At 39.8% G+C, this 22,469-nt stretch overlaps 1 protein-coding gene across 1 annotated transcript; it reads left to right on the top strand.

Moving 5' to 3' along the window:
• Nucleotides 1-34: 34 nt before the first annotated feature.
• tpcn3 (two pore segment channel 3) lies at nt 35-18,653 on the top strand. Its single transcript, XM_080857245.1, has 19 exons — nt 35-151; nt 860-939; nt 1,035-1,152; nt 1,314-1,442; nt 1,958-2,074; nt 2,289-2,413; nt 2,586-2,687; nt 4,472-4,598; nt 4,944-5,148; nt 9,118-9,262; nt 9,552-9,737; nt 10,630-10,694; nt 10,935-11,022; nt 13,950-14,019; nt 15,308-15,529; nt 15,676-15,764; nt 15,966-16,079; nt 16,460-16,572; nt 18,355-18,653. The coding sequence occupies exons 1-19, from the start codon at nt 53-55 to the stop codon at nt 18,480-18,482; spliced, it is 2,322 nt and encodes a 773-aa protein (XP_080713371.1). The 5' UTR covers nt 35-52; the 3' UTR covers nt 18,483-18,653.
• The last annotated feature ends 3,816 nt before the right edge of the window (nt 18,654-22,469 follow it).

The raw sequence follows: 22,469 nt of genomic DNA on the forward strand, positions 1-22,469 counted from the left end.
ATGAGATAACTTTGAAAAAGTGGTAGAGCTAATGTTGTGCACCATTTGAAGAATGCCTACGAACGGGAATACCGAAAAAGTGGACTCGGAGACTTTAGAGGACCAAGGCGCTAACGGTAACTCGGCTGATGTCGATTCCAAGACAAAAGATGTGAGTATAGTCTATCCAGGCTTAATCTTGATGCTGTCTGGATGTGTCGCCTGTTTTAAGCTACTCAGTTTAAAGACGTTTAAGTGAAGCTAAATTACACTCTGTCTGAAATGAAAATGTTTGGTCCAAGTGCTATTCATCTCTTCACAGCATATTGTGTACCTTATTGCAACTAATTTGCAGAGGGTTGTATGGTTTAGTTGGGTTCACTTGTGTTTACTTCCAAATCATACCTAGCATTATGCCTTCGGAGCATATATTGCCTAATGTAAATAATGTTAATGTTACAAACAGGACCTGTGTTTAATTTGCTTGGTTGTTTATAAGTTTTAAATGTTTTCGGAGAAGTCAACTCTACCTTGTCCCGACACCTCCTGATGTCCGGTCTTCTCACGTTCTTGCAAAACCGCCTCCCCCACCCCCCGTTGGCAAATTCGCAGTTTTAAAGTTGTATCTATTAGCAATTGAGAATTATCGTTGATGGCTACCGCTTTCCTGTCAGTTACCATTTCATGTTCATCTATAAGTCATCGACACTCATTTAAAGTTCTTAAAATCGACGGAGGTGCAACTGTAATTAAATGTTTCATGATGGTTTATTGCTATAAGTAGGCTATGTAAATGAATAATCCTACAGCTAACATTGACTGCATTACTGCAGTAATTTTAACAGGTTTACATTAATATGTATTATGTTTCATATGACAGTTTGACCTTGCAGCAGTTTATGTCTCAGATGCCCAATACAATAGGAACATCTTCTTTGATACCACTCCTCAAGCAGTCAGGTAGGCGTATGCTATAGTCCCGAAACCTCTGATGATGATCAAAGGTCATTTCATTTGTGTGTATGACACTGTTTTTGTTGTTATTTTTTTGGCAGACTATATCAGCTCTACAACCACTGGGGCATGCAAGTCCTTATCTATCTCTTCATAATTGTGGATCTTGGGTTAGCTGTGTTTGAAGAGCCTGCACTGATTCCTGATATGCCAATATGGGTATACAGTTAATTAACACAACAATAATGACACGAGTTAACACTCTTCAGTTGCATCCACTTTAACATTGATTTAGCAGAGAAATAGCATCTGTTTTAAATTGTGCATAGGTTGCAAGATGTCCCTTTTCTGACCCCTGTTTTCTTTCCCCCGTCTTCCAGGCCACCTCTGTAGTGGAGCTTATTTGTCTAATGGCTTTCACAGCTCGGCTTGTTCACTACTCTAAAGTAATTTCCCATGAGAAGTTCTGGCGAGACCCAAAGAACATTTGTATCATTGTCATCATTTCAGTAAGAACCTTTCACATTGGACTTTCCCCTCATGTGATGTTGACAGCTTTCCAGAAGCACACCAATTTAATTTATATTTTATCTTTGGCTAGTGCAATAGAAGTTAAATTGCATAACATTATTTCAGCCAAATGCTTTTCTAAAGAATTGTCTGTGTGATTTCTATTCTTTGAGACGTGCCGTGAGATGGTTAGCACACCACAGGAAACTTAATTGCAAACGCATGAAATGTGCTGAGGACTGCATTGTTCATTGTAGCAAAAGGAACTTTGGCCTTTTTGTTTTACCTTTTCAGCACTTTTCACCATAGTTCACAAGCAGAATGTGTGGTATTCACCCAAGGTGTGTCATGTTGTCTGAATTGCACCCAATAAGTCATACTGCTATGTTTTTTGTGTTTAATCATTGGTGTAGATATGTTATGAAGATGGCAATATACCTGTAACCCATCAATGTTTCTCTTCATCACCAGACAATTGCAGTTTCATTGATGTCTTGCTCTCTGTCTTTCTCAGCTCTCTCTGATTGACATGATCACATATGTGGGTTTGAAAGCTGCTGGACATTTTGGAGTTCGTTGGTCCAGACTCCTCAGACCTCTTCTGCTTGTAAACATCACAGAGGGTCGACAGGTTAAAATAACAAACTACTCTGCACTTCAGGAACTTATTTTCATCCCAGTATGCATGTCTTATATTGATCCACTGTAGATGTCGTAGTTGTGCTTTATGCATGCACAGAGACTTCCATCATCTTGGAGGAGATTAAAAATCAGTCAGAATGTATATACTGAAATAGTGTTTTTTTTTTTCTCTTTTTTTCTTGACATAAATCTTTCCTCCTCAGCTGCGTCGGGCATTCCGGAGCATTCGTAACGCCCTGCCGCAGATCTTTTATGTCTTCTTCCTGTTCATGTTCAGTGTGTCTATGTTCTCCCTCATGGCCCTCAAACTGTTTGGGAAAAGGCAAGTGTGCTTCTCCTGCGAAACTCCCTCAAAAACAAATGACTGACCGTGCTGTAAACTTTTTGATAGATGCATCCTGATTGTGTTTTACAAACTATAGTCTCTCCTACCAAATCTATGTCTGGTTCTAGCATATTTAGTCCTAACAGGTGTGTATGTTCATTTTATTTTTTTCTAGGGATCTTAAGACAGCGGAAGGAAAGCCGTATTTTACCGACTACTTGGAGATTGTCTTTCAGCTTTATGTCCTTGTCACCACTGCCAACAGTCCAGATGTCATGTAAGAGTTGGATTTTAGCTAACAAAGCTGTATGTGCTTAAGGTTATTTTTTTTGCAGCAATGGTTTTATTTATATATATATATATATATATATATATATATATACGTATATGTGTGTATGTGTGTGAATGACACACACACAAGATGTGAATATGGTACATGTACTTGTGTGTGTGTGTGTGTGTGTGTGTGTGTGTGTTTGTGTGTGTGTTTATTGCAAAAGAATGTTATTTGATATTTGAGCTCATCCAATCCAGTTACATCCCACCCTTCATCCTCGTGAAGCAGCGTGTTGATTGGCTGGAATTGTTCATGGCTCGGTCCAAGTCACTATATTTGTTTACTATTTACAGAAAATCAGAATCAGTTTGCACAAAAAAGGAATTTGACTTGGTAAAGACACAAAATATACAAAACAAACAGTGCTAAAGTGTAACAGTCTAAGAAGATTAAGAAAGTATATATACAGGATAAATATATATGCTAAAGTGGGTTAGCTGTTCAGTAGTGAGACGGTGAGGGAGAAGAAACATTTTTTTTGGCGAACAGTGATCTGTAGCGTCTACCAGAGGGGAGGAGTCTGAATAGGTTGTGTCCGGGGTGTGAGAGGTCTGCAGTGATTTTTCCTGCCCGTTTCCTGACTCTGGAGGTGTACAGGTCTTGGATGGGCGGCAGGTTGGCACCGATGATCTTTCCTGCAGACCTGACTGTCCGCTGGAGTCTATTCCTGTCCAGTTTGGTGGCCGATCCAAACCAGACTGTTATTGAAGTGCAGAGAACAGACTCAATGACTGCAGTGTGGAATCCTGAGGCAGGTTGTACTTCCTGAGCAGACACAGGAAGTACATCCTCTGCTGGGCCTTCTTGATGATAGTGTTGATGTTGGGTTCCCACTGTGGGTTCCGGGAGATAGTGGATCCCTGAAACCTCCGGAACTAGGATTTTGTTCAAACACCAGGTTTTTCTTTTGACTGTCTGCAGGAGCAACTTCCTGTAACACAAGGGGCGAACAATACACACACAAGTCCAAAGAGTGTGCATTATTTTTGTGATATTGAAGTTATTTTCTTATACAGCTTTAACTTGGCTGGAGGCCATGTGTCGTTTCTTAATCACATTGTGCAAAATTAAGTTTTTATGAAATGAGGGTCAGCTGCAGCTTATAAAATCTCAAATATGTTCAGTCTGATGTTACCTCAGGTACAGGTGTCAACACATTTTGTATTGGAAATATGTGGCAGCTATAATTAAGATTGATTTTGTTTTCATTTACATTGCACATTTAATACATGATAACCTACTACTGTGGTGGATTGAACTGGGTTGGGCTGTTTTGAATCCAACACAATGTATTTCATAGTAACAATAGTCATAGTATGCACCCATTTCTGTCTTGCTTATTGGGAACCAACTCTGCCAAAAAACTGCTTGTCATTACAGCACATGCTGTTAGTCTGGTGTTTAACCCATCCCACATAGGCCTTGCACTGCTGGAGTCATCCTATGAATGTTGACGTGATAAGAGCATTTTTTGTCTCCTCTGTTGCATTGATGTTGCGTGTGACCTGTGTTTTGCACTTTTAAAATAAGGGTCAGAGTGTTAGTTGTAACTTGTGATCGGATCAGCCAGACCACCTCTTCAGGTAGTCTGGTTCCTAGTAAGATAAGATTTCAGGTTACTTGGTGCTCATGGTACATGAGATCTGCCTGCAACCATGAATAATTGAGGTGTGGCCTACTGGGTAGTTCAAACACATTCTCTCTTTGTATCTGTCCGTCTCTAGGATGCCAGCCTACAACTCCAGTAGTTTCTTTGCTGTGTTCTTCATCGTGTACATCCTCATCAACACCTACATTTTCATGTCGGTGTTCCTTGCGGTTGTATACAACAACTACAAAAAATACCTGAAGGTAAAGTTAGTTTAGAATTAAATTGAGAAAAATTTAGAAAACAATGCAAAAAAAATGTGAAATACTCAAGATGGCTGTTTGCATCAAGAAGACTATCGATTAAGCAGATGCTATAAAAAATAGTCTATATTAGAGTCTATTTCCTCATAATGGAGCCTTGCTCTACTCTGAATCAATTAGGAAACAAAGAAGCCCTCCCTGCCAATAATTTAGCATATACACAATTAAACAAGGAAGGGAATAGAATGGTCAGGTTAGGGTTAAGGGAAGTTAACATTGCCTACTATAGCAGCAGTTGGAGCGTTCTTCTGGACATGCAAAGATGCCTGTGTGTGTCTTTCTCAGGAGGAAGTACGACAACTTGTGAAGGCCAAAAGGAGGAAGATGGTGCGGGCCTTCTCTTTGCTCCAGCAGTCTGGTCTCGGGGACGAGCCGGCGGTGAGCCAGGCCCGATGGAAACAGCTGGTGTGTTTGGTGCAGCCGGGCATCAGCAGCGCCCACAGAGAGCTCCTGTGGAGTGTCTCCGATGAGAACAAGAACGGTTACATAGGTCAGTACACACGCATCGGAGTTTAACGCTTCTTCAATCGACTGTTTCATGTTATAATGTAAATAGATCTTCATGATCGCGAAAATGATCAGTCATCAATTCCATTATGTCATTGACTGCCCATTCCCTTCTCAATGGAAAATGTGGATTATCAGACTTTGTACATTGTAATTCTATTAAAGGGTACACACACTGCAGATAGTGTCATGATAAATGAAAACAATGACACAATACATGTTCCTTCTTAGCAATACATGGTTATTCTGAGTTTATTCAGATGGTGTCCTGCTTAGTCTAAAGTGTTTAGAATAACCATCTTTTCCCTTCACTGTCAGTGTAGCAGATAGTGTGGTTAGTTGTTTCGGGCAGCAGGCCCTAACATGGGCAAATGTACTTCTTGTTTGTTTATTGTTTTATTAAATCTCAGATTCAATGCTGTTCTATCCCATCCACACAAATTCCATTTCATATACTGAATTCTGCCATTTCTGCCAAGTCATTGAGAATCTGTCACTCAAAGCCAGTGGCGGCTCCTGAAAAAATTCTCAGGGGGGGCAATTTTTTTGATAATGATTAAGGCGACCTATTCAGTAGTACATTAAGTTATCCGATTTACTCATACAGCAAAACCTTTTTGTCCACTATTGGCAGCAACCAACAGTACTATCTCCCCTCTTTCTACATAGCTAGAGTAGCAAGATACAAGTGGAACGCTATGGAAGAAGGTTACATTCAGGAGCCTTCATAAGCAAACATGATGTGGCTCCACATTAAATGATCCCACTTTTTCATTATCCACACGTCTCAAATGTTGTATGATGTAACCTAGCTGAACAGGACACATGATATGTCCACTAACAACATAAAGAAGGGGGCAACTTACGTCAAAACCAACAATATTTATTGACTGATCTTGAAAGTATTGGCTTACAAAAGCAAAACTAGAAAATGCATTTCCTGAAGGAAATACCAGTGCATGAAATGCAAAGGTTAAGAAAGGAAGAAGAAAAGAAAGAAGAGTGAAAGAAGGAAAGAAGAAAGGAAAGAAGAGTGGAAGAAGGAAAGACAAAAGGAAAGAAGAGTGAAGAAAGGAAAGAAGAGTGGAAGAAGGAAAGAAGACAAGAAAGAAGAGTGAAATAATGAAAGCAGAAAGGAAAGAAGAGTGAAGGAAGGAAAGAAGAGTGGAAGAAGGAAATAACAAAAGAAAGAAGAGTGAAAGAAGGAAAGAAGAAAGGAAAGAAGAGTGTAAGAAGGAAAGAAGAGTGAAAAAAGGAAAGAAAAGTGGAAGAAGGAAAGAAGAGTGGATGAAGGAAAAAAGAAAGTCAAGAAGAGTGGAAGAAGGAAAGACAAATGGATGAAGAAAATAAGAAAGGAAAGAAGAGTGGAAGAAGGAAAGAAGAGTGAACAAGAGTGGCTCTGGATGAAGAGATAAAGAGAGAGTGAAAATATTGAAAAAAGGAGATAAAAATGGAGTGAAGAAGAGAGATTGAGAGAGAAAAAAATAGAGAATGGATGGTGTCTTAATGTTCCTAGTTACAGTTAAATTGAGAGGGACAGAGAGAGAAGAGGTTCTTTGGATTTGGCACAGGTGTCAGTAAAGCACAGGTGCAAGCCAGTTTAAAGACCCTATTATGATGTCATAATGGCCCAATGTTAGTCAATGGGAGAAATTTATATTCGTTTTTCTTTAATATCTTAAAAAGTATAAAGTTTAGAAAAGTGAAAAATACATAGCATAAGTGTCGTTTACAAGACCTACGCGACAAAGTTTGAATGAAGTTTCTACGTTAAGCGGTTCGGGCTGAATTAATCGCAGAAAAAGGTAACAAGAATAAGAAGAAGAAGAAGAAGAAGAAGAAGCCTAGGAATAACAATACAGGGCATTTCATGCACTGTAATAAGTCATCACATAAAACATTATTTAAAGTTAGTTCACACTGTGAAACCTATGAAAAGTGACATTGGTAGCTATATAGATACAGACCGCGATTTTCTTTTGTTCCAATTTCCCTCCCTTTGTAGAAAACTGTTGAATGGATACTTTTGGTCTAGGGTTTTTTGGTCAATTTATCTTCAATATTACGCTGACTAAAAATAAGTTTCTGTCAAAGAGCGGATGAGTTGTTGTGCTGAACAGGTGCCATCTTGACATGCCTTTGTCGAAGCTGCGTGACGTCCTCATTGCATTTTACCATAGGCTTTTGCGTCGCTTACTTATGACTAGACTTGGAGGGGCGAGCCCTCCCGGAAGCCATAGAGAATGCATTGAGAGCTCTATTTTGTGAAAAAAACGCATTTAACATGGGAGTCAATGGGAGAGGTCTGGGGCAATTTTCATTTCGTCCAAGATCGCCCTGAAGGGGCGGGGCCATTTGAATCACGACTCTAGGCTGACTGAATGACTGTTACCTGATTCGACAAAGACATACAGAGGCATATCAGACGGTCTAGTGGTTTGTGAGGTTTGTAAAAGACCATAAGGATTGAACCAAAGCCGACTGGAGGGTCTCCTAGTTCGTCTTCTCTGATGAGTCCAATTTTCAGCTTTGCCCAACACATGGTCGTCTGATGGTTAGACGGAGACCTGGAGAGGCCTACAAGCCACAGAGTCTTGCACCTACTGTGAAATTGGACTCATCAGAGAAGACAAACTAGGAGACCCTCCAGTCGGCTTTGGTTCAATCCTTATGGTCTTTTACAAACCTCAGCCAGGCAAAGTACAACGTTGTCCCGGAAGAAAAACTTGCTTCCTTTTGCTCTGACAATGTTCCCCAACTCTGAGAAGTGTTTTTTCCAGCAGGGCAATGCTCCATGCCACACAGCCAGGCCAGTAAAGGTGTGGATAGAGTATCACCAGATCAGGAACCTGTCATGGCCAGACCAATTTCAAGACCTGAATCCCATAAAAAAAACTCTGAAATGTGATCAAGAGGAAGATGGATGGTCACAAGCCATGAAAAGAAGCCGAGCTGCTTGAATTCTTGCGCCAGGAGTAGCATAAAGTCACCCAACGGCAATGTGAAAGACTGGTGGAGAGCATGCCAAGACACATGAAAGTTGTGATTTTAAATCAAGGTTATTCCACCAAATATTGATTTCTGAACTCTTCCTAAGTTAAAGCATTAGTATTGTGTAGTTTAAAAATGAATATGAGCTTGTTTTCTTTGCATTATTCGAGATCTGAAGACACTGCATCTTTTTTGCTATTTTGACCAATTGTCATTTTTCTGCAAATAAATTATCTAAATGACAATATTTTTATTTGAAATTTGGTAGGAATGTTGCCAGTAGGTTATAGAATAAAACAAAAATGTACATTTTACTTTAACACATACCAATAAATAGTAAAACCAGAGAAACTGATAATTTTGAAGTGGTCTCTTAATTTTTTCCGCGGCTGTATATAATTGAAATTAAGACAATGAGAGAAAATGAAACGGCAGTCAAAAGTAAGGGACAACTAGTTTTCTCTGGTTTAAGGCAATGTCTCTCAGGGGTCATAATGTTTTCAGCTTTGCTAACTATCTCAGGGGTAGTACTTGTTGCATACTGTACGTGTAGTCGTGTACACATCATTGCCAAATTGGCCATAACAGGAGACCTTGCTTGGTTGTCATGACCCCAGTAAAGATCTGAGAAACAACAAGATTATAGTCAAAGGCACAAATTCCACAAACCTATAACCATTTATGGACTCACCACCCCAAGCAATGCAGTGGCAACCAAGCCACTGGTCCATCCAGGTAATCAGTCATTACTGCAATTGCAAACTGTCTGTCCGGAGTACCAAATCATAAGGAATGTAGTGCTAACTCATTTAAGTGTTTTTTTTTTCACATTTTGTTTCCGAAAAACACTTGAGCTCATTATATTCAGCAACAAGCATATCTGCAAGTGTACAACATGATTTTATAGGGAACATGAATAAGCATTCTTTTTTTATTCTTGTTCATATCTGTCCCTTTCCAGGAAAGTTGGCATTTGTCCTGCTTCCAGATCTGCTGAACATCGAGGTTATTACGATGAAGACCCGGTTGCACCCCTTGACGACACGGTTCCCTGGATTCTATGAATCCACCGCTAGCCGCTTTGTCAGACGACTAGTGCAGCACAAGTGAGACGGCTTCTCCTGAATGCTATATATAGCACTTCTGTACAGAACCTAAGTCGACAAAATCGACGATGTTGATTGTGAAAAATGGTCGACGTGGATTTTTATAGTCGACGGGTCATCTAATTAATTAATTGGGCCAGACACTAGGACCGGATTAAAAAGCCCAACGGGCCGTATACGCTGTGTGTGTGTGTGTGTGTGTGTGTATGTGTGTATGAGTGTGGTTGTGTGTGTGTGTGTGTGTGTGTGTGTGTTTGTTAATGGTGTACCATTGGCTTGTATCTTGTAGGGCATTTGTATACATCTATGACCTCATCATCCTGGTGAACGCCGTGTTCATTGGTCTAGATGAGGAGAACCCGTTCATAGCCAATGCAGAGTGGGTCTTTCTGGCTCTCTACCTGCTGGAGATCCTGCTGAAGCTGTACACATGGGACCCTCGAGCCTTCTTCTCCAGACATCAGTTTTGGAACTGGTGAGACCTCTTGTGTAAATACAGCATCCGCTTTGGATTATCTGTCCTCCTTCTCTGTATGTGAACTATTTGTCTGGAGTTTGTACTGTTGACCATATGACATGAGTTGACAGTTTACCATTAGATAGTCACTTTCTATGAAGCTGTCATTGCAGTCGTTTTTGACGTTGATGTTGACCACGTCAACATTCCATTCAAAGTGGGAGAGGGCGGTGGCAGGCAGCGTTAACATTCCATTGTGGAACATTGAGAGAGGAAAGGGGTGAGGTGGTGTCGGGGATGTACAAAGTAACTAGCATGTAATGTGAAGACCGGTGAGGGTACAAATTAATGTGCTCAAATAGCCTCTCTGACTCAACTTGGCTGCAGAGTGACTTTATTCTTTACTTCTTTATTTAATGCCGAAAACTCAGGTTGGAACTACTCTTTGCTTCCAGGCCATCCACTCATCTCATAAAACGGGACTCCTCGGCTGCTGTTAGCCCTGATGTGATAAATTAAATGTACAAGCTGTATTATGTTCACCTTAAAATCGGTCTAATGATCCTGAAAAGGTCTTCTGGCGGAAAGATAAGCTGTCCCTGGTCATCACCTTCAATCAGTGATAAAGCGTACTACTGATTATATTCAAGTGAAGATGCATACTGAATACTCCTTCCTTAGGAGTGCATACGTACTGGATCTTACTTAACTACTGTGCACTACTGTTACACTAAATCCAAAGACACAAATTAGCCAGGCATTGATTTACAGAATGATCTGATTTTGCATGGGTCATCTCATATTGGTTGAACAGTAAACAGAGAATGGGACCCTGGTGAGAGAGCTTTAGATGGTGGATTGCAACTGTCTGAGATGCTCACTTTGTCACTGATCTTGTTAAATCCCTCAGGTTCGACACAGTCATTGTTATAGCTGCTCTGATTGCCACCATCTTTAACTCAGCTCTGAAATCCTGTGAGTTGCTCTCCCACTCCCAATATTGTCTGTGTCTCTCCCACACCCTATTGTGTGTCTGTCTGTGTCTCTCACACACCCTATTGTGTGTCTGTCTGTGTCTCTCACACACCCTATTGTGTGTCTGTCTGTGTCTCTCACACACCCTATTTTGTGTCTGTATGTCAGATTCAAAGTTGTAGTCCAATGTGCTGTTCCCATTGGATGGATTAACATGGACTTGGTTCTGTTCTGTTGCAGCTGAGGGATACACCAGCCGCCAGATCCTGGACATTGTTTTCATCCTGCGAGTCCTCAGGCTGGTCCGTGTAGTAGACAGCATCCAAAGGTCAGAGTTCACTTCCTCACTCTTCTCATTGTGTTGGGATGTATACGTGATGAATACATGCAGCTCTCATGTCCTATAGCGTGTTAAGAGATGTATACATGATGAACTCATGCAGCTAGCCCTCATGTCCAATAGCGTGTTAAGGGATGTATACGTGATGAACACATGATGACCTCATGTCCAATAGCATGTTAAGGGTCATTTTCTGAACATTAGACCTCTGTCCACCTGTTCTGATGTTGCATCATTGGTCTTGCGTTTATTCTAATTTTTAAAGGCCAATGTTTCAGCACTGGTTGTATGCATGAATCTTAGTGTTTTCCACCTTAAACATAAAGCAAAACTTTATTTTCATTGCACTTGGCAAACCGAACCGAAACTGCAATGATGGCAATACTTAGAACCATTTAAAACCACATAACCAGAGAAGGAAGACATTTCGCATTTTAGACCTAGGTTAACCAGAGACCATTTTAGACAGAGGTGAAAGCCTACATCCAACTTGCCATCAAAGGATAAGCTCCTTGGAAATGTAGTCTTAACTCTTCGGCTAACTTTCATTTTCATGGATCAATTCCATTTTGATCTATAAACAGGTGATTAAGCACTCTGAGAAGCTGTTTGCTTGAGTGAGATTGTACTTTCAGTCAAAAGTATCAAAAGGGGTTGGGACAAACTGGGATACTGTATTAATCCAGAGGAAACTTTGTATGCTACAAATATCTGTCATAGCTATGTGTTAGACAACAAACTGAACTCAATACTAAGGGCCTGATTTACTAACAGGATTGCGCCCATTTCAGGCGTAAAATAACGGTCGTAAACATAAAACGGTATTTACTAAGGGGGCGCAGCACATATTAACGCTTTGTGGGTGTGGACGGGGAGGACACGAAAAGGTGGGTGGAAACATGCGCAAACATTTGGGAGGAGAGAAGATAAGTGCGCCTAATGATGTATTGCGTGGTATTTACTAAACTGCCTGACCAGCGCACATCTCTAATTTGCGGGATAATTCTCCGCCTCATAAAAGCACGTCTTAACCAGGAAGCGCATTTCCATTGAGTCTGAAAACGTTGATATGGCGAAAGTTATAAGAGCAAGGCGAAGATATAGACAGAGACAGCCTACAGAAATATTTTTTTCAACTCGTATAACACTTTTTCAGTTAAGCGATCCACAAATCATTAGACGGTACAGGTTAACCAGCCACGCAATACTTCAATTACTGAACCAGATCAGAGACGACATGGAACCCTCCAACCGGAGATCACATTAATTTTAAACTCCGGACAACATTGCAAATATTGCCATCAGATCATTTCAAACAGTTATAGCATCAGCAGTTGGTATATCTCAGCCTTCACTCAGCCAAATATTCACACAGGTACTCGACGCATTGCGTCGGCACACTGGTCAATACATTTCCCCACTGCCATAGCTGAAATTAGAGACATCAAACAGGACTTTTTTTGAAATCGCAAACTTTCCGAACGTAATATGAACCATTGATTGCAACCACGTCCATATATATATTGTAGTGAACCCATGTCCCTTGTAAAAATTATTAATCTCGCCATGTACAGTACACATCTATATTGTTATAATAGACAGTTTATGCATTAATGCCACCAATAGCATATTCTTTATAATCGTGTTCTTTTAAACATCTCGCTGTAGGTGATGTCGGGCAAAACAACAATATAGCAGCGCACACATTGAATCAGGTTCAGTGATTGAGCGAACGTGAACCAATATATCTATCTCCACTTCGCTGAAACTTCATTTTCTCTTCCTAAATAAATACCACGGAAAATGCGCAAAAACACTGTGCGTTAATGTGCGAACGCAGTTTAAGCAGCGGTCGCAATGTTAGTAAATCAGGCCCTATATAGGGCGGAGTAAACACAGTTTGCCCAGCGCAGATCTGGTTTGATAAATAGCACGGAAAATGCGCAAAAACACTGTGCGTTAATGTGCGAACGCAGTTTAAGCAGCGGTCGCATGTTAGTAAATTAGCCCCTAAATATGTAAAACTCTTTTTATGTGCCACTGAATTGATTGGAATGTCAGGATATCCTTTTTGGGCCCAAATGCAGCATTTTACCGGGATATTTCAATAGTGAATTACACATCATTTGTGATGACAGAAGAAAGTATGTAGCATGGGCCTGCTGGGCGGAAATGTGAACTAGTTCAGTTTGTTGCCCTGAAGGAAAATAGGTATGAGGGCCGTGTTGTTGTGGTTTAATGTGTGCATACAGTATATATATTAAGATGGCTTTCACTTAAGTGTATTTTGTAAGTCAACAGCACAAAGTAACCTTAGAAAAGAAAATGATGAAACCAACTTTTAAGAATTAAACCTGCCCTCTGCTCAGTGTTTTTTAAAGACAAATCTGATTGTTATTATGCAAATTCAGCCTACAGACCTACATTGAAAGTGCCCAGCATCACAGTTTACAAAGCATAGGCTAATGAAAAAAATTAAATCAGCACAGATTTAGAACATCCACAGTATTTTTAATGAAACAAGTGTCCACTTTCGGAAATGTCAAAGATCAAGCTGAAAGTTAAATGAAACTGCCACAAACATATTTCGGTCAAGGGTTCGAGTTTTATTTAAACACGATCATTCCAGTTATCACAGTCCCCCTTTTACATTACGTTAGTAGGCAAGCAATACTAACAGGTAAGCAAAATAGTGTCGATATTTCCAGCCAGAAAGCATTTTTTTAAATCAAGGTCACTAAATGGACTTGTAGTTTTCAACTGTATGGATGGACTGTCATTAGTCCATGTTGTTGTCATGTAGATGTAAGAGGAGCAAAAGTGTGTGGAATAAACTGCAATGTTAATAAGGGAGAAAACTCGAGAATAACTAAATCATGTCTTGTCCCTCTTTTTTTTCTTTCATTTTATTCTAGGTTTCGAACAATAATAAACACCCTCATCAAAATTGGGCCAACTATTACCACATTTGGCCAGCTTATATTGGTAAGTGCCCATGTTTTCATCTTAATAGAATGACTATCTACTTTTTCACTGCAAAACATTTGTCTCAAGGGGACCCCATTAATCAAGGTAGATTTTTAAATGATTGCTGGCTTGTGCCCTTTGACCTGATTGCTGCCCAATGGGATCGTCCTACTTCTTCATCTTTTGTTTTTGCTAGCGGTAGAAGACTTAGGTAAGGTAATATATCATAAATGCAGAGGTTTAGTGGCTCTGAATAGCATGTGTGCCTCCATTACCAGAGGAAGTTCTGAGGGGGTCATTTGACCACTAGATGGTGCTGTGATAAGGAAATGTATGTTCCTTGGATGCATTTGGGCTAGAAATTAGATTTTCGTTTCCTCTTTTTTTTGTGGGTGTTAGTGTTCAGCGAATATATATTTTTTTCATAGTGAAGCTGATAATAAAGAGAGCAAACAGGAAATTAACACATATCTTTTCTGTGCTGACATGATATATGCATCCTGATCATGACTTCAGAGACTATCTTCCAAATCCTGTTTTATTTTTATACAGATCCCAAATACATACTTTACTGTGCTTCTACAGTGGCATGCTATAGTGTAGCATCGCAATGATAGTATAACCCCCAAGAAGTACAGTTTTCAGTCAGATTTCAAAGAATGAACAAAATAAAATCAGAGATGAACTTACTGTTTCAATGCAAGATTGTACGGTCAGCAAGCTACTTATGTTATGATACAGGTATATTCTAAAACTTAGAGTCTAAGTCAGAGATTGTAATTTCTAATAATAATAATAATAACAATAATGCATTTTATTTGTAACACACTCTGCCAACATAGACATTAGAAACAAACTTTAATAATACAATTAAAATGAAATGTAACTAGTAAACATAAGCATAATTGAAAACTTAGTGACAGTGATTTATCGCAAAGCCATAAAATGCCTTCCTAATGTTTTAAGTCCAGTTTTGAAGGAGTCCAGCGCCCTTAGGTGGTCAGGGAGGCTGTTCCATAAGCGTTAGGCTAAGCTGCGATGCCCCTTCTTGTTGGAAATTAAAACCCAGGGTGCCGTTCATTAAATAAGAGTTCCATGACTACACCGTACTAGAAGATCAGGCCATATCTTGGCGAGGCTTCTGTGTAATACAGACTTTGTTAATATTTGCTCTGTCAGGACACTGAGGGTACCTAAAGTCAAACCTTAATGAGCCAAACCGATCATGTTGTGCTTCATATCACTTACCAAACCAATCTGATCTGCTTCATACCCTATCAAACCAATCATGTTGTGCTTCCTGCAGGTGATCTACTACATATTTGCCATGGTTGGCATGGAGTTGTTCAAGGACAAAGTTCATTTTTTCCCACCCGACTCCACAGACCCGCACAAGGATTACTGTGGAAATCCTCTCCTGAAAGGGACCGCTTTTGCCAAATTCAATTACTGCAAGAATAACTTCAACGATGTTGTGTCTTCTTTCATTCTGTTGCTGGAGCTCACCGTGGTCAACCAGTGGCATGATATCCTTTGATGAATATGGTGTGTGTGTGTGTGCCTAGTGGAGATGCCTTAGTCAGTAGGTCCTATGAGAAGAGTACAACAGTGCTAATACCAAATACAAATACAGAAAAGTGAGTGGGTATTGCCTTCTTTAACACATGTGCACAGTTGGCAGGTGGATTCACAGCTGTCACCCATGTCTCAGCACGCATTTTCTTTGTGATTTTCCACATTGTGGTTGTGATCATCATCATCAAGTAAGGAAAATGCCCAATATGGTGGTAGTACATTTACGGCCTGTCTTATTAATCTATTGAGAAAATTAATGTTATATGAATCTGTTGCATATGTTATTAATCTATTGAGAATATTAATGTAATATGAATCTGATGCATGTGTTATTAATCAATTCAGAATCTGAATTTAATATTAATCTGATTCGTGCTTTTTCTATTTAGCATATTTGTGGCCTTTATTCTCGAAGCCTTTTTTGTTGAGTACACGGTGGACAAAAGTGACTTACAGAATTCTATAGAGAAGAAAATTGAAGAACTGGACTTAAACATAACCTTGTGAGTGCCACACGACGCTACACCCAAACAAAGTACACTTCACCCAACACACTACACTACACCCAAACACACTACACTTCACCCAAACACACTACACTTACACCCAAACACAGTACACTACACCCAAACCCAGTAAATTACACCCAAACACAGTACACTACACCCAACACACTACACCCAAACACAGTACACTACACCCAAACATCCCTGAAATAGCCATCTTTGCTTTTTATTTTCTGATGTAAATGAAAAGCTTTCTTGAATGTAATATATCATTTTCCATACTATATTCAGAAGATATGGAATCATTGGTTGTTTTTTCAGACAGAGAGACTAAGTTTGTATACATGGTATTGTCTGTGTCTGTCTGCAATGTAAAGAGATGAACCAGGTGACAACTTGGTGGATCAAATGGAAACGAATGAAAACGACTTGGGGCCCTCTGCGGCTCCAAAGGAACGGCCGGCTCTCATGTTCAAGATCGCTTCAAAAAGTGAGTCATCCCATGAGATCCCAAACACCCTGTATGATTGGCTCAACAGTTTTGTGCTTTTTATCATTGCAGACCTGCCAGCTTGTACACAATGTTTTTATGCAGTCTGATTTACTGAGAAAGTTTTATCTGATACATTAATGTAATTCATATGTGAAAGAAGGAGAGAGAGAGAAACCCGTCACGCTTACCTGTTAAGTTAGAGAGGCAGAGTTAAAAAATGCATTCCCATGTATGAGCCGCACCCGCGTATTAACAGCAGAGCTGCAGAAATCTCACAAAATGAATGTATAGTATATACCGTTATTGTTCCCCATAAGCAGTGGCGGTTCTGCATGGAATTACGCCCCGGGCGATATCCTCTCCGAGCGCCCCCCCCCCACCCGAAAAAAAAATCTTACTTTTTCCAATTATAACAATATAAGTGAAAGAAAAAATGAAATGTATCAATTGCACAAATCCTTCAATAGAACATTTGAATAACACACTTAAGATAATTATTGCACACATAATTTACATTAATGTTAGCTAACCAGCCATCTGCAAGTTATGTTGTGCAAGTGCAACGCTTGCTAGTCTAGTGGTGTCAAAAGGAAATCTATGGTCTAACCAGCTAGCTATCGACCTGTTAATTATTAAGATTATACTAGTACTCTGTATGCTTTTCAATTGCACAACTCTTTCAATAGAGCATTTAAATAACACACTTTAGATAATCAATGCACACATCATGTGCATTAATGTTAGCTAACACCAGCTCTTTGCAAGTTATGTTGTGCAAGCACTCAACATGCATTATAGTTAGTTGAGTTTGCTAATAGTGGCTAATGGGATTTCGCTAACGCTTGCTAGTCTAGTGGTGTCAAAAGGAAATCTGTGGTCTAACCAGCTAGCTATCGACCTGCTAATTATTAAGATTATACTAGTACTCTGTATGCTGTTACATTATGTAGTTGTGGCTAGCGGGATTTCGCTTTAGCCTAGTGTCAGATGAATGAACATGTTCATACCCTATGGTCAAATCAGCTAGCTAACGCTAGCTAGCAAACAACTCAGTTGGTGCTCAACATTAGCTGGTTGCCTTACAGTAATAGAGTATTGGTTAAGCTACACTTGATAAAATAAAACACATTTTTACCTTGTCCACTCGAGCATCCTTCAATAGCTTTATCGATAATGTAATAGACTACTCTGTTAAAGATGTATTACATTTCCCTCGGGATGAATAAAGTATCTATCTGACTATCTATCTATCTATACTCTGCTCACTATTACCTTCACCAGTTGGATAAATTGATGCAGTTAGTGGTCTCCTTCCACCAATTAACCTTGCCCTTGGTGACCACATAATCGTTCTGTATTACCTATTTTTATAAGCCATTTCACACAATTCAGAAAAACAAAAAGTATAGGGTAATTATAATGTTTATTGGGAGACCCAGAGCTGAACTGCCCGCCGCCCCCTCTCTCTTTCTCTCTTTCCCCCTTTCACCCAGGATTGCGCTGCACCTTCTTAGCGAGCAGGTGCGCCTGCAGCTGCAGGGGGCGCCAATTTGCCAATTCCTCACGCAGTGATATGATATATAGAAATAGAAAAGCGCTTCGCGGCCCAGATTATTATTACTATTTTTTTAAGTGCTCGTGCCGCCCCTCACGTGTCATGAAAAAGTGCCGCCCCGGGCGGCTGCCCGGGTCGCCCGTGCCTAAAACCGCCACTGCCCATAAGCTATGTTATTGCTTTTTTTTTGGCATTTGAAAGATATCTGTTGTTTGTTTCCTTAGGATATAAAACGGTGGATGGCCTGTTGCAGAAGATGTTTGAAGCAGACCTCAGTGCAGGGGACCTTGATGAAGAGGATGAAGAGGATGAAAGTCCAAACATTACAAATCCAGTTTTTGGCTCAGTATAACCAGGACCGAAAGGGAACAAACAAATACTTAAGCTATAATTATTACCCTAAAATAAATAGCTAATGCATATTTTTGCACTGTGTATTTTATAAAAGAGACTATACATTTGGAGAATGTACAGTATGCAAACCAAATGTCAACCACTGTTTAGCTTACCTGCATATTTCAACTATTTGTGTGAATGGTTTCTGGATGGAAAAGGCTGTGGGCCATGTTCACAGCGTAATAAAACAAACTCTTTCTATGTTATATTTTGAGTAATAGAATGATATATTGATTGAATGCAAATTTGACAAAACTTGGCTGGACAGGGCTGCAGTCTTTTATTTATTTATTTCATTGTATTTTCATGAACTGAAATGCCATGTCTTTTTAAATGGAGAGTTATTGATGTCATGCTAGGCAAGACATTGCGCATAATGTAAATTGTCTTGGATTATTATATAATAATTATTTAAGTAAACTGTAAGATTCCTGAAGTATCATGAAAATGATTTTCTTCACAATTCTGATTGTCTTTGGTGAGTGCCAAATCCGGTTTATTTAGTGTACTGTCTGAATCTGAATTCCAATCCAATCCTAAATTGGGAAGAGCTTGGCCCAGGAAATTTTTTGCTAGAGTGATCAGTAACTGGTTTAACTGATGGCAATAATACAGTGCTTTCACACAGGGCTTCCAGAAAAGGTTTCAGCCATTCAATTAATTTGGACATTAAACATTTATACCCATGCTCTAACAAAGGGAGGGGTATACTGTATAGTAATGGCCTTTGAACTGTGAAGGTGCAGAGGGCAGTGTTAGCACCTGTGCACAAATTTGTTCCTTTTCCCCATTTTAAAACAAAATCTTTCAACAGAAATATCAGAGCGGCATATAAAAGTGATAGTTCATAAAAAAATTGTTATTTGTAAAATAAAGAAGCAGTGTTTGTTTTTTACATTACAAAACATTAAGGTGTTCACACACAGTTCAGAAATACTGCTACTTAATAATAAAAAAGATACATTCATAATGTAGAGAATATTACTGTTCTCCAGAAAATCACAGAAAATGTTTCACAAGTCCCAAAACTTGCAAAGATTGTTATTGGTCTTTTTTTTTTTTTTTAATGCATTCTGTTTAGCCATCGAGAAAGCAGTTTATTTTCTTCTTTGTAACATTTACTCATGCCCACACTGAACGCAGTGTCTACATTGAATATGTTTGTGCAAGTGAACAACCTGAATTTTTAGTTGAGACCTGTGATCTTATATTATTCAACAACATTGCCTCATATGTAAACATGTTTTATTTACATATTGTATGACATTGGAGGAGAATATGAGATGATATTGTGGAATGCCTTGAATGTTGAGACTCTGCCCCCTCAGAATTATGGTGACTGTATGAGAGAATCCTCAACAATTATTTCTATGAAATGACTGGAGAAACAGTTCTGGAATATTGCTGCCTCGTTTGATAATCATTCTGCAATAACTCCAATGCTCTAAAACTTTTTTTTTTTTTTTAATTAGAGAGCAGATTTTTCTTGTCGGCTCTCTGTTGTGGCTGGACTCATTTCAATTGAGGGCGCAGGAAGCCCCTTGTTTGAGATCCTGTGCATTCTTACTGGAGCACAACAGAGGAGCATCCTCAACGTGGGAGGAAGCGAGTGGTGACGATACAGGAGATGGTGCATAGTGAGACAGGAATCAGCGACACAAACATGACCATATTTTTATAACATCTGGCCCTCCATGCTTCGTGTTACGGGTATGGTCAGGTAGGAATAATGCTTTAGAATATTAGATTCTAGTACATTAATTGATTGGCTATTTATTCCTACAATGAGATATAGTCTGAATCGTTGGCGATGGTGGTGGCCTAGTTGCACCATTTCAAATTATTTAAAATATAATCTAGCCCTCTGATAGCTACTGCTGTGTTACAGTGTCCCATGCAATCATTTATTGTACCGCTACATGGACTAATCATTGCGTAGCCTAATATTTTTTTAAGAACGGATCATTGGGCTTGCCGTAGCCTATTTGGTCTCGTTTCGGTATGTCCTAGCTGCATGGGAATTGTAGTCCATGTCTGCCAAGTCAGCTAGGCTTCATGATCCATCACCTCTGAAATAGGTGAAAACTGTGCTTCTCAAACCCTTGCATTTCCCTCAAGGTTAATAGGCCTCTATGTGAATTGACCAATGGATGGTTCTTCATACGTTCGAGGTCGAAAACTGGACATTCATTGGGAGGAAACCCGATGAGAGGTATGTGGGGAGGCCTGATATTGATACCAATATTAAACTGCATGAATGTGGGCTAGTTACCATATGACTAGAATCAGCTTGTTTTCAATGGGCGCCACCTGTCGTTCAATGCGCGCGGTAGGTGTTTGTGATCGGAGGTACGCTTGCACTGCACTGCGGACAAAAACAGTGCAGTGAGAATGTTGAGATAGGCCAACGTTATTTCAAACACGTTTAGTGTAACAATAATCTAGCGATATATTTGTATGAAGGGATGCCTTCCAGCCCACGGTTAATATTCGCTCGCCAACGGAGTGAGAGGGGAATGATTAGCCTACTGTTTAACGGTTCGCGTCTCTAGGACGCGTTTAATTGTAAGTTAGAGATAATGAGCGTTGCTGCTCGTTAGGCTACAGTGGAGGCTACATCTTCTGAGGAAACACTAGCCTGCGTATTGATGATGTGCTGCCTGTGCAGTGAAACCGTTTGATTTGTGAGTAGCGTTAATATAATTTTCCTGACATTGTACATGCAGTAGCCTACATTTGTGCAGGCAGTGACATCCTTCTAGAGCCAAACCTATTGGCCATTCCATGAATATATTTGGCAATTTGTCTCAAACACCATGCCGTGTTAAAATTCAGGCAATTTGATAGTGCAGTTTACCGAACATACCATGGTGACAGTTTGAGCTAGAGAGAACTGGAGTGATCTGTGAAACGATACGTGAATAAAGGATACAGTAGCGCGTTTGAAGGGCGCAGCGCGTCTCCACCGTCGACTCCAGGCGATGCTCTCGAGGACGCTTCTCGGCGTTTTGTACAACCAAAGATCCAAATGAAGATTGCAAAGAGACGGAGACGGGTGACTTGTCGTTGTCTCTTTGCCAGGTAATGTAAAGAGTCAAATTAACATAGGTCTTTCATGATCCTTTTCTACGTGTCCCAGACGTTGGGAGGCAGCATAGGCCTATATTTCGGGTGGAGACCGATGCCATGTAAACAGTGCTTTATCTTTTAGTACCTAGCCTAATGGGCATTCTTTACTGGTTTTTTTTTCTTCAGTTCGCTATATTTACACATCTCTCATCATTATTCTTGAAATAGGCAAATCAGTTTGTAAACTGGGTGGAAAAAACAACGAAGCGGGGCGGTTCGCTTTGGGCAATGTACCGGTTGGGAGATCTCTGACGTTCCTATCAAGGAATGCTGATAATAATAAGCCTTTTTGTTAAGTTGATGCTGTGATCGATTAAACCATTGCCCTCTTGGGGAAATGATTGTTTCTTCTCTTTCAGGCATACAGGCTGTCGATTTTGAGTTTGATGCATTAGTGATTTTTTATTTATTTAAAGGTTTATGTCTTTCATTACAGTATTCTATAGATTGCAGATGTACGCTCGACGTTTGGTTGGCATTCAAAATCAATCTGGACAGTTTCAGGTCTCTTCATTATTGTTTGTGTTTTGTGATGTCATGCCTGACATCTTGTTTTTCTCCACAAAGCAACTAATAGAGCATATGTGTGTCTCCAAGTGGAGTTACAGAACCTTAACCTTCGGCCTCATTGAATTGATGGTTGGTTGTAGCCTCAATGTCAAACTGTATGTTAAATGAGTAAGTTAGCTTCTCCCATGTAACTGGATTGAAGCATAACATCACAAGACACAAATTTCAGCCTTGAATTGAGCTTTGAATTGTACAGATCCTACCCCCAGACCTGAATTCATATAAATGGCTCAAATAGTCCTGA

The sequence above is a fragment of the Sprattus sprattus genome, assembly GCF_963457725.1.
Source record: "Sprattus sprattus genome assembly, chromosome: 1".
Taxonomy (NCBI): domain Eukaryota; kingdom Metazoa; phylum Chordata; class Actinopteri; order Clupeiformes; family Clupeidae; genus Sprattus; species Sprattus sprattus.

Bases quoted from the DNA above. Each gene is read 5' to 3' on its own strand.
- tpcn3 (XM_080857245.1), top strand. From the start codon at position 53: ATGCCTACGAACGGGAATACCGAAAAAGTGGACTCGGAGACTTTAGAG. The intron at 2,075-2,288 runs GTTAAAATAACA...TTTCCTCCTCAG, and splicing joins ACATCACAGAGGGTCGACAG to CTGCGTCGGGCATTCCGGAG. The intron at 16,573-18,354 runs GTGAGTCATCCC...TTGTTTCCTTAG, and splicing joins GTTCAAGATCGCTTCAAAAA to GATATAAAACGGTGGATGGC.